This window comes from Sarcophilus harrisii, chromosome 2, assembly GCF_902635505.1.
Source record: "Sarcophilus harrisii chromosome 2, mSarHar1.11, whole genome shotgun sequence".
In the NCBI taxonomy this organism is placed as follows: domain Eukaryota; kingdom Metazoa; phylum Chordata; class Mammalia; order Dasyuromorphia; family Dasyuridae; genus Sarcophilus; species Sarcophilus harrisii.
The window spans coordinates 587,400,144-587,411,856 of record NC_045427.1 but is presented as its reverse complement, the minus strand read 5'-3'; the positions used below and the strand labels follow the sequence as shown (position 1 = coordinate 587,411,856).

General features: G+C 35.6%; 1 protein-coding gene across 5 annotated transcripts in view; it reads right to left on the bottom strand.

Moving 5' to 3' along the window:
• Positions 1 to 1,899: 1,899 nt before the first annotated feature.
• Positions 1,900 to 11,713, bottom strand: part of CEP55 (centrosomal protein 55) — a 36,348-nt gene continuing 26,534 nt past the window's right edge. For 4 of the 5 annotated variants that reach the window (XM_031956083.1, XM_031956079.1, XM_031956080.1 and 1 more), the window contains 4 exons: positions 9,961 to 10,274; positions 9,015 to 9,086; positions 7,875 to 8,000; positions 4,042 to 5,059 (listed from right to left, as the gene is read on the bottom strand). In XM_031956083.1, coding sequence (XP_031811943.1) covers positions 4,862 to 5,059; positions 7,875 to 8,000; positions 9,015 to 9,086; positions 9,961 to 10,274 — 710 coding nt within the window. In that variant the 3' untranslated portion in view covers positions 4,042 to 4,861. Of the gene's footprint in view, positions 2,233 to 4,041; positions 5,060 to 7,874; positions 8,001 to 9,014; positions 9,087 to 9,960; positions 10,275 to 11,713 lie in introns of those variants that run through there. The other variant, XM_031956082.1, reaches the window with a different exon arrangement.

Here is an 11,713-nt window from a genome sequence, read left to right as displayed (position 1 = left end):
GGGGTCTATCTACCCCACTACTCAACTGCTTCAATGTGGTAGTTACCCAAATCTGTACTTTTTACCCATGCTCCAGTCCAGTATGGTTAAATTGAAATGGACATTATATTGACTTGAATGCCCTGCTATTCTCTTTGTATTCAATATGTCCCAAACTAAGGCATCATGATAGTCAAAAGATGAGACAGGTTAGGGCAGGGAGTTTACAAAAAAATGAGAAATGAAAAATTGAAACTCTCTTAATACTTTAGATGTAGTTTTACTAGAATGTAGATGACAGAGATTGATGAGAAAAAGGAGGCAGTGGGTCTATGATGCAATTGTCTGAGATGTTATGCCTGTGAATTTTGGTAGATGGGGTCAAACAAGTAGAGGTTTAAAAAAACAGAGGAATGGATTGGGTAGAGAAAGATCTAATAATGAAAATAGGGAGAAGTCCCTTAGGAAACAAAAAGGAATAGTTGGAGGAGTCTACTTTAGAGAGAAGGGATCATTTACAGCAGTAGGCGGCTTGAGACCTGGAGTGAGTCAGGCCCACAAGGGATAGGGAAATTGTGGTCTTGTATATATTTGAGTTAATCAGAAAACCACAAGCAGTTTATACGGCATAGGCTTGCAAGTGAGGAAATTGTAGTAGTGGCAGTGGCCATAAAGAAAGGCCCATATGAGACAATAGTTGGGTAAGAGGATAGGGCTTGTGTGGCTTAATGGCTTCAATGATACAAGAGCAAAGAGTTATATTAGTCATGTGAGCTAACTGGCTGTCCCAGTTTGCTACTTCTAGGGAAAATCAGCCAGATAGTCATAGTTCTCTCTAATAAAGGGGGTAGGGATGGAATGTAGACTTAGGAGCAACTGTTTTGATATTCTGGCCTTTGAAGATTATCAGGGCTGAAATATTCCCTTTGTGTTGATCTTTGCTTTGGTGGAATGACTAGGAATACGATGTCTTGGGAATCTAATTATTCACTAATCACATAATGAATGATTCTCTCTTCAACTATGTTAGTTTTCCAATGTATTACTTTATGTATACAATAGAAGAGGTTATGGGCTATATTTCTAGTTGTTGTTCTCTAATAACTGAAAGAGAATAGAATAAAGATGCCCAGACCCCAGCAGAAGCAATTCCCCAAAGCAGAACCTTTACCTCTAGAATTATACTCTGGAATTATACACACTGTAGCCTGACTCTCTGTTTCAGGATTAGCCATTCATGGCTGCATGAGTCAGTGGAAACACCAGAGCACAGAAAAATGATGGGGAAAAAGTGGGTGCTCTTCAGCTGAGGAAAGACTGAACAAATTGTGATTTATGAATGTAAGGGAATATTATGGCATCATTTGTTGTTCTTCAGTGGTTCAGTTATGTCCAACTCTTCACATTCCCATGAACCATCCTATCCATGAGGTTTTCTTGGTAAAGACACTGCAGTGGTTTGCCATTTCCTTTTCCACTAGATTAAGGCAAGCAGAGGTTAATTGGTTTGCCCAGGATCACACAGCTCTTTATATGTCTTAGGCTACATTTAAACTCAGATCTTCCTTCTCCAGGCTCCAGGCTTTATCCACTGAGCCATCTAGCTGCCTCTATCATTGCACCATAATGACAAAAAATAAGGAATTTCAAGAAATATGCTATCAACTGATTTGGAATGAAGTAAACAGAACTAGGAGAATAAGATGCATCGTGAAGACAACGTGAAGAGACAACTTGTATTCCCATTAACTGATCCTGGAAGTCAGATAATGAAACATCCTTCTTTTAAGAGGAGAGCTAATTAGTTATGGCTGCATAATTCAGTCAGACTTGGTGGTTTTGTTGATTGGTTCTAATTGTCTTATTTGTTGTAAGAGAATTTATTGCAGTAGTATATAAATAAATATAGAAAAGATTAAATTGAATCTGTATGATTTTTTTATTGATCTTACTTACAATTAATTGATTTTCTCCTTTAACTGTCTATGTCATGGCACTTTATCACTAAACTTGATTCAAAAATTCAGCCAGCCGGTAACATTAAGTTTAGAAATCCAGTTGTTCTGCTAACCACTATTCAATTCTTGCCTCAAGAAAATCTGTTATTTTTGAGGGATGTGGGTGGACACCTGGGAGTCTGGTCTAGTATCTTCACACCATCAAGCTATCCTTCAAGGATGTCTGGTTTGCCATCCAATGTGTGGCTCACTATCTTTTAGCAGGTGGATTCAAACGATGAACACTTCTTAGTTACTGAAAGGAAGGAGGGGATTATTGCTAGCCCCTCATTCCCAAAGTCCAACCAATTATATTGTTCCCCACACCTCAGCTATGTAACCAATCATATTTTTCTCACCCTCATAATCTCACCAACCCTATAGCTAATTGCCCCACCTGCCCTGTTTGGTTCTTTGTTCTAGTATTACAAAAAAGGAGCTGAGTTTCCATCTGTGAGTCCTTGGCAAAACTAAGGCTACCACTGACCCAATGTATTGGCAGATAGCACCCTTGTTAATAAAATGTTATCTTGCTTGGAGAAAACATGCCTCAGTATACTTTGGTTGAATTTCACTCATGACAATATGATATAAAAATAAATGGAATTGGGTTCTACAATCTGTCCATTTTGATTTTCTTCTTTAAATTGAAATAGTAGTGTTTGTACTACCTACTTCATAAGATTGCTTGCAACAATAAGATGACAGCTCAATATTTATTTTCAAAAAAGTTAAAAGTCATTTTCTTTTGATGATGAGCAGTAATAGCTCACAAAAGAGTTCTATGCACATCTCTTCATTTACCTTCATAACAACTACACAATGTAGGCAGTGTAATCATTCCTATCCCAATTTTACAAAAAAAAAAAAAAAAAAAAAAGAGGGTCATACAACTAGTAAATGGTAGATCCAAAATCAGCATGAACTGTGCTCCAAGACACAATTTTGGGGGGACACAATTACTGAATACTACTGTGCTTTAATGTTGTGCCCTCTGCAGGAACAGCGAGTGAGCAGAACAGAAGGTTTGTGAAGGGGAGATGCAACAGGAAAAGGTTGGCAAATTAGATTAGGGATGGATTATGAAGGTTTTGAATGCCAGGCTAAGCAATTTTGATTATCTAACAGATGATAGGGAACCTTATGTCTCAAATATTAATATTTTCAAAGTTAAATGTCACTAGTAATGGCTTAGCTATGTAACATGACTAGTTATTCACTATGTGTAAAACAAAGGGGTTAGTTTATATTGGAGAGGTCAAACCTGTGGCATTGCAGTTATAACACTCTCAAGTGTGGTTTGAATCAGATTAAAGCATAACTAGGAAATATTTAACAAAATAAAAATACAAGAGAATGCAGATAATATTAATATGTGGCCTGCAGGAATTCTCATAAATGTTTTAATAGCTCCTGTTTCTCTCCAAGTTTGAAATCAATAGTTGATTTCTCGTGTCCAGGTCTAACATTCTATGATTATATGTCACTCAATGTCCTTTACATACAGGGCAAATATCTGCTTGAGCTTTAATTTCAGGAAAAATTTTGCTTGCTGTCATCAGCAAGAAATAAAATCATAGAACAAAGTTTCCTTTTGTCTAATATGCTAGAAACCTTAGAGCCAAAGTATTATCTACTCACATAAGACACCTGAAAATACCTATTTAACTTCTTTGTATGAGTATTAAAATGTTTTACTGTCTGAGTATTAAAATGTTTTATTTTTTTATTGTGCTTTGATGTGTAAGCCATCTCCATTAGTTTCAGAACAGGAATACAATTAATTTTTCATAATCTATCTCTATATGCATACTGTGCACATTAAAACTTATTAAAATTATTTTATTCTTTTCTCTTTTATATTATTATGAATAACAGCCCAGTGTCAAGAATTTTAGAACACAAAAACATTTAAAAGCATTTACTTTATATTAACAGTATATAAAAAAAATATTTATTCTGAAAAGTTACCCGATATTTACATTTCCCAAATTTAAACTATAGAATGTAGAAATGCCAAGAAAAATTTTAAAATGTTTCTGGTTCAAATGAGAGGCCTAGAAGCTTTTGGTAGAATTAGTTTTAATTTTTCAGTGGACCAACATATGCTATTGAAAGTTTGATGAAATACTTTCCAGTAAATATGAATGTAAACATCATGTGCAGCTGCTTATTGGTTACTTTAGTCTCCATGGGCAATCTTTTTTACACTCTGAACATTGCTGATATATAAGGCATATCAGCAAGCAGCAAAACATGTCACTTCTGACTTTTCCAATACTACGCTATAATATCAAATAAAAATAATGAAAAATTCCACTGCAGTTTTTTTTAAAGGACATGCAAACCAGTGTTTGCAAACCATTATTTTAGTTTATAAGAGCGTGGACCAAAAGATAAAACATTCCTATATAACTGTTACAGATGTTCTACAATGTTCTTGCCAGTGTTTATTTTATTGCACCATTGACCATAAAATATTTGGTGCATGAGCACTAAAAATAATCTGAACTCTCTATGCATTTCTACTTCCCAAATGAATATTTTATAGTGCAAAATGTCAGTAGTCTCAATATACATATTCAGAAAAGTCTTATCATTTTTAACATGCCTAGATGATGCATGAACCCTGGGAAATATCACTGCAATGGAAAATAGCAAATAGCCAGAGAAATATAATGATTGACTTCTTTAGCTGGAATCTGAAAGGCAGGCAGGCAGGCAGGCAGCATCTTCTACAATTTTAAATGAAACGTGAATTCAAAATGTCCATAAGCTAATGTAAGATACAGTACTGGGTCTCTGATATGTGAATTCAAAATGTCCACAAGCTAATATAAGATACAGTATTGGATCTTTGATGCATAAATACAAGTATTACCTTGCTAGTTTTCGCAGAAATCAATATGAGCTAACAATTCTCTGTGCTGACTCGTTGGGTACTGTGCTTTACATTTAGGACACTCTAAGAAGCTCTCATCTAACAGATTGGAGCGCTTTGGTGAATCAGTTTTTAATTTTTCCTCATGTTCTCCTGGGAAAAGGTCAGATGGCTCTATGTGGACATATTCCTGGAGTTGTTTCTGAAAAAGAAATTTCCATCTGAAGCCACAGTGCATAAAAAGTAGGTATGCTAACAACTGTTAATAAACATTGTTATTCTTGCAAATGGATATTCTTATGAACCTCCACCTCTTCCTCTCTACAGCACCATAGAGACGATTCCTTAGTAGCAGGGAAGCACCAAGCACCCAATAAAGATGGTCTTCAATATCATCGTTTCCATTTTCATTAAAATTCTTAGCCATAATAAATTCCCTCCCCCCGCCCCAAACCAGGGCCTGTAGACCAATGTTAATTTGCAAAGATAATTCTGTTTGTGAGAGGAGGAGGAAAAGATCCAGCTAGAGAGTATTGAATGAAAATTAATGGGTACATTTATAAGAAGCTACATTGAGTTTGCTCAGAACATTTATAAAACTAAAATCCTGTCCTTTTATCATTTCTCTGAGGAGTTTAGAGGGCTCTATAAATAATCTCAAAACTATGAAGCAAGGTTTAAGATACTTTGTGAAGATAATGAACAGACAAATACAAAAAAAAAAAGTATAAACAATGACTGGAAGATGACCTAAGACATTCCTGAATTTTTAAAAGCACCTAGTTATGCACAAAAAAAAAATGTTATTTCATTTTTAAAATAAAATGTTAACATCAGTTCTGCAGTAACAATTGGGGTAGAGGAGAAGAGCACTGACAAAGAGACTAGGTGCTCTTATAAGGTCTTATAATTCTCTAAGACTCAAAGCTACATTTTGGTTGTAAAATTTACAAGGCTACAACTGGGGAAGAACCAAAGTGCTTTCAGTGATCTAGATTATGATTCCCCATTTCCTACCTATCACCAAAATATAAATGGGAGAACCAAAACAATCTATCATGATTATAATTTTCACAGTATGAAAATTCCATACAGTATCTCATTCAATTAATTTTTTTCTAGTTCTAATCATTTAGGACAATGTTATGTACGTACTAGGTTGCTTAATAGAATGTGTGCTGAACAAATGGAATCAATACTTCAGCTCGACCACCTTCTATTAACTGACTTTGGGCAAATAGTTATTCCTCTCTGGGAAGAGATATAACATCTGGAGATAGAATGGGACCTTTGGTCGTTTCATCCAAACTCCTCATATTAGAATTGAGTAAACTAAGGTCTAGAGAGACATTGCCCAAAGTCAGAATGAAAACAATCAACTCTGCTATAACACTTGTTTTGAAAATGCGAATCTGTTTCCAACTGATTGATATAAAATGGATAATCTGAGCATAAAGTGAATTGCAAGTTGCTTATGCTCAGTTTAATCCCAGAGAAATAGCAGAAATAAAAAACCAGAAAACTATAGTAGTTCACAATAACTCAGAAGCTGCAATCCCTCAGACTCCCACTTCCATAGCAAACTTCAGGGGTTTTATAAAAGGTAAAACTGCCATATTTATTATATGCTATTTCTTATACAGGAGGAGTGATGGGTAAAAAAAAGGATAGTCCCACTCTTCAACCAAATACAGTAAACCACAATACTTCTCATTATCCACAGCCATGAGCTGTTCCTGGACTCACTGGCTCACTCATATTGCCCTTGCACCTCTAATTGAACTCTGCCAGCCCAGGTCTAGTGGGAACCAGGGTCTAGCTGAAGGCTGGGGACCCTCCATTATTCACTGTAGCAGTTATGTATTTCTTAACTATTAAACATGTATAAAACTCTGCATTATTATATATTATTCTTTTCAATGTGTCACTGACAAAGTTTTTGAGTGTTATGCTCCTAATCCCATTGTTCTCATATGCCTCATGGTTTTTATTGAGCATTTTTGCAGGGCGATAATTTTTAGGAACTCACACATCAGGTTATAGAACTAACTACAGATAAACTTCTTACTCATAAGTTATAATTGGATGTTTTAGGTTTTTAATTTTCCTTTTCCTCTAAAATTATTTTTGCTTTTAATCTTCACATTATTTAAGAAGTTCAATTGCATTATCTTTTTTTAAAAAAAGTTTTGTGGCTTTTTCAGTAGATGCTTTAAAGTAATCACATATTTGTGTAACATCATTAATTGGTTTCTTGAAAACATGAATATTAGTGTCAAGGAGCAGAATTAGAACTGTCCAAGTAGGGTCCAGAAGTTTCAATCACACTGGTGGTAAGCCTGAGGAAATTGTCGTGGGAGTTGGGATGTTAAAGATGGGTATAGTAGGTTAGGTCTCAATGATAAAATCCTTGTGTTAGTTGGGGCAGTGTTCTGTAAAGTATGACTATGCACACAAAAGGAGACACACACACACACACACACACACAGAGACACATATAGACACTTCCAACTTATAGATTCAAGTTCCAAATGTCTCTAAGTTGGTTGTTTGGAGGTTGTAACACATTTCCCCATTAAAAAAAAAATGGTGCCTGGGTTTCCGGTATAATCCCATAAAAACCTACTGAACTCACAATGTAGCTGAGATGTCATAACAATAGTACCATTTCAATTATATGCTCATTTAAATGTTCTGTTAAGAAAATGCATTTTAAGTTTCTAACAGGAGGTCTGAAATCTCTCTAATTAAGTGGCTCTTCCAGTAGAAGCATCTGGGAAGGGACTCTGTCGTGCTTAAAGCATATATCCCTGGATATTGTAAATCTATTAACTTTCTATTATTCTATGTTAGTATGCCTTGAATTATAGAACAAAAGGCAGTTGTGTGCACAGAAGTATGGATTCTGGGACACTTTCTTCCCTGCCCCTCACCCAACATATACAGAAATATATCCCAACAAAGGAAGTTTATTACAATTCAAAATGAAATACTAGTTTTAAGAATTCAAGACTCACCAAAGGTTCCAATCGGGTTATTTGTTCCCTTGCTCTTCTTAGTTCCTTAAGAACTTTATGCAATTGATGCTGCATGTTCTGACGATCAAGTTTTTCATTCTCAAAATCTATAGTACAAGCTTGGATCTGGTAAACCCCAAAGACAAATAATTATGGAGTTACAAATATTATTGAAGTAATAATTGCATTATAGTTTTCCTTGCTGTTTATTCATATAACTGATAAATAACAAGTACTTTTTATAAGTAGTAAAAAAAAATCAGTTTATTTCAGAGAAATCTGAAAACAAATTCCAATTAGTAAAAGCCATAGAACATCCAAGGAGGAAAATGATTGATTGCTTGAGGAAGGGATGAGGAGAGGAAAAATACTTCCACCATTCTTTCCTAGTAAGCTTGATTCTGTTCCTCTACTCAAAACTGGGTAGAAATAGTCCCAAAGTGATTCTCTCCCAAACTCTTCTTTTTACATTTTTCTTTATTAAGGCCCACAAACTCCAAGTGATCACATAGGTATATGTGGTTAGGATTGGTCATTTGAGAAAGACTGGTCGGCCAAGTTAACAAGTCTTTAAGTGTTGATTAAACACTATGATAAGTGTTGCAATGTTAGGAAAAATGTTTTTGGTTTTTGTGGAATTTGGAATGAAGGGAATTATTTTAGCTCTTTTTATTCTCTGTCTCATACATCAAATGGAGGAAAAACCATGCTCTTTTTGTCTTGTACATTTTCCTATAGGGTTTTTCCTGATTTGGAATTAGTAAGGAATTGAACACTGGGAATATCTACCCCAGTAGATGTTTTTAAAGTTTGTAGAAACCTTTGCTTATATTTGTTATTCCAAGGCATTTAGGGTTAGAATTAAGGAAATTCTTTTAGGGCAATTTCCCAAGATGGGAACTGATGGAGATGGGGAAATCCCCATCTACTCCTATGAGTCACGGCTTAATAGAATTTATTAAAGGACATCTTTTTTTTCATCTGCTACCTAAGCTCTCTCTCAAGCTAGCCCCAGGTGTGTATAATGGATTTGGTCTTAAAAAATTAAAATATTTCTCATAATTGTCCATGTGTTATTGTGAAGATGAGGAAAACTTTAATCTCAGTGATGAATTCATGTTAAAAAGAATCAAGAGATACCTGTTGTTCCAATAAAGCCACCCTTGTGTGTTCCTCCTGTTGCTTTAGTAGAGATGTGTAGAGAAACTGGACCTATGGCAAAGAGAGAAGAGCTATATAACAACAGAATGTTCTATCATTTCCAGGAGTGAGGACACTCACCAAAGGAAACTTAGCAGCTCCTCTTGATGAGTTGTGTGGCTCTAAAGAGAGCAGCTATTCCAATTTGTTATTCTAACTGTAATTTGGAAGTGAAAATGGAAGCAGCAACATGAAGAGGACAGAGGGGAGGATAAGTCACAGAATAGGGAGGAAACTGAGAATAGCTTGTTGAATTATGCAGCCTCCAATATCCTTAGCCCCAACAGGAGGCTACATTTATAAGGGGAAAGATGCTGACTCCAGGGAAGACCTGAGTTCAAATCCCAGTCCTGTGGCCCTTGTCCTGGGTGACCTTGGACAAGTTCCTTACATTCCCTGACTTTTACTTCCCTCATCTAAACAATGTGGACTGACACCCCTGAAGTCTCTTCACGCATCCTTCCCTCTCCTTCTTTCTCTTAGTGGGAGGAGGGCCTAAGCTTTGCCACTAATTTTCTAAGTGTGGTGGATAATCTGGGGGCTCCTTTGCCCACCATTAAAAAGATTCTTCAAACACTACCATTACTGTCACCCCCAACAGAATCAGCTGGTTATGGTTGAAGGGAAAAACCCTAGAAGCTACTCACCTTCCCACCAATTCCCTCTAAAGGTTTGTCTAAAAGACTGGTGAATCTCTACTGCAAGTAAGAAAATGCTGAGAAGTATCCCACTCTCAAGCACCCAAGCAAGCCTCCCAGCTCTGCTCCGTAACCTAGCAGAGTCTGGGGATAATGGAGCCAGACAAATGCTCACCCAAAACCAGCATGAAGGCCGTAATGGGCACGGACTCCTCCTGAAGCACACAAGAAAACCAAATAGGGCTCACCTGAGATAACAGATCCTCAGATCTTTTTTTTTCTTCTTCAAGTTTCTCTCTGACAATTTCATTCTCTTTCTTTAACTTTTGTATTTTCTCTGTTTTGTATTTGTTATCTTCCATATGTTGTACATCAGCCTCTCTTAAAGAAGACAACAGGTTATTTAAATCTAAAATTTCTTTCTTGCTTTCTTCATATTTCCTTCGGAATTCATTAAGTTCAAAACTCAACTGGGTTACAGTTTGTCGTTCAGCCTCCAGATCCTTTCTGACATTCATCAAGAGATGGTTGTAGTATTTTTGCTTCTCTTCTTGAAGAAAGCCTAATACAAGAGACAGTAAAGAATACCTCATTTTTAGTCAACAAATTTGGTCCCCAAATCATAGCTGGAAAGAAAATTACTACAAACCACATTTTCTCACTGACTTCTATTATAATTATAGAACTTATTTCCACAACTTCTCGAACCCAATATGGAATTAAAATCACACTAAAAAAAAAAAAGACAGCAAACTTTTATTTAAAATATTTCCTCAGGATTAGATCCAAATATGATAGAACCACAAGATTTAAGAGAGGATTTCCTTTTAGATACTCTCTATACTGCTTAGCTCCATCTTAATTATATTTGAAATCTGAAAATTGTAAAATAAGCTTGTGTTTATCAGTTTTCTGTGCCAATTCGAATAAGATTAGTGTTTTATTTAATTAAGGGCTTTTTGCCTTCTGGGAACGATTAACATTTTGAAGAATGTTTTGTTCTGTTGAGATTTATGATTCTAAGTTATTTATTTATAATTAATTTCACCAATAATTTTTGTACTCTAAATCTCTTATGAGATATATGACCCAGGAAAATCTTAAAAAATTACATACTTTATTACTTCGGTAGAACAAGATTTCCTTGAATTCACAGAATTTCAGAGCTGAAAGGGACTTCAGATATCCTCTATTTCCAATCTGCACTTGATTATGAATCTCCTTTATAACGTATCCAGTAATGGATCATCTCAGGGGGTATCTAGGTGGCCCAGAGGATACAGTGCCAGATATGGAGTCAAGAAAACATCTTCCTGAATTCAAATATGCCTTCAGACATTTACTAGCAAATCACTTAACTCTGTTTACCTCCGTTTCCTCATCTGTAAAATGATTTGAAGAAGGAAATGGCAAACTATTCCAGTATCTTTGCCAAGAAAACTCCAAATGGATTCATAAAGAGTTGGACAAGACTGAAAAAAGACTAAATAAACAACAACAAAATAGTCATCTAGCCTTTGATTTAAGAACTCTATTAAGAAGTAAACCATTTGATACATTTTGACAAAAAATACTCTTAAGTCTTAAGTATAGAAAGATAATATGCCTCATATTTTATATAGTGACTAAGGTTTACAAAGTGCTTTCCTCACAAAAACAGTTAAAATATGTAATGTAGGTTTTATTCTTTCCATTTTACAGATAATGACAGTGAAGCTCAGAGAAATGAATAGATCAGTGCACAATTCTTGTCAGGGTCCAACAAGCCACCCCCTCCATATCCAGTGTAAAACTCCCGTGCACATCCTCTTTTTAGTATGCTTAGACAGCTCTCACTCCATCTTTATGAAGCCCTCTGAGAAGTTATTATACAACCATACAAACAACTGAGAGTGTGGGTATTTGTGCTTTTCCCTTCTGGTAATTCCAAAGGTTGAAGTGTGGTGTAGTGGATAGAGCACTAGACTTAAGAGTTGGGAAGATCCAAGTTTGACTCCCATA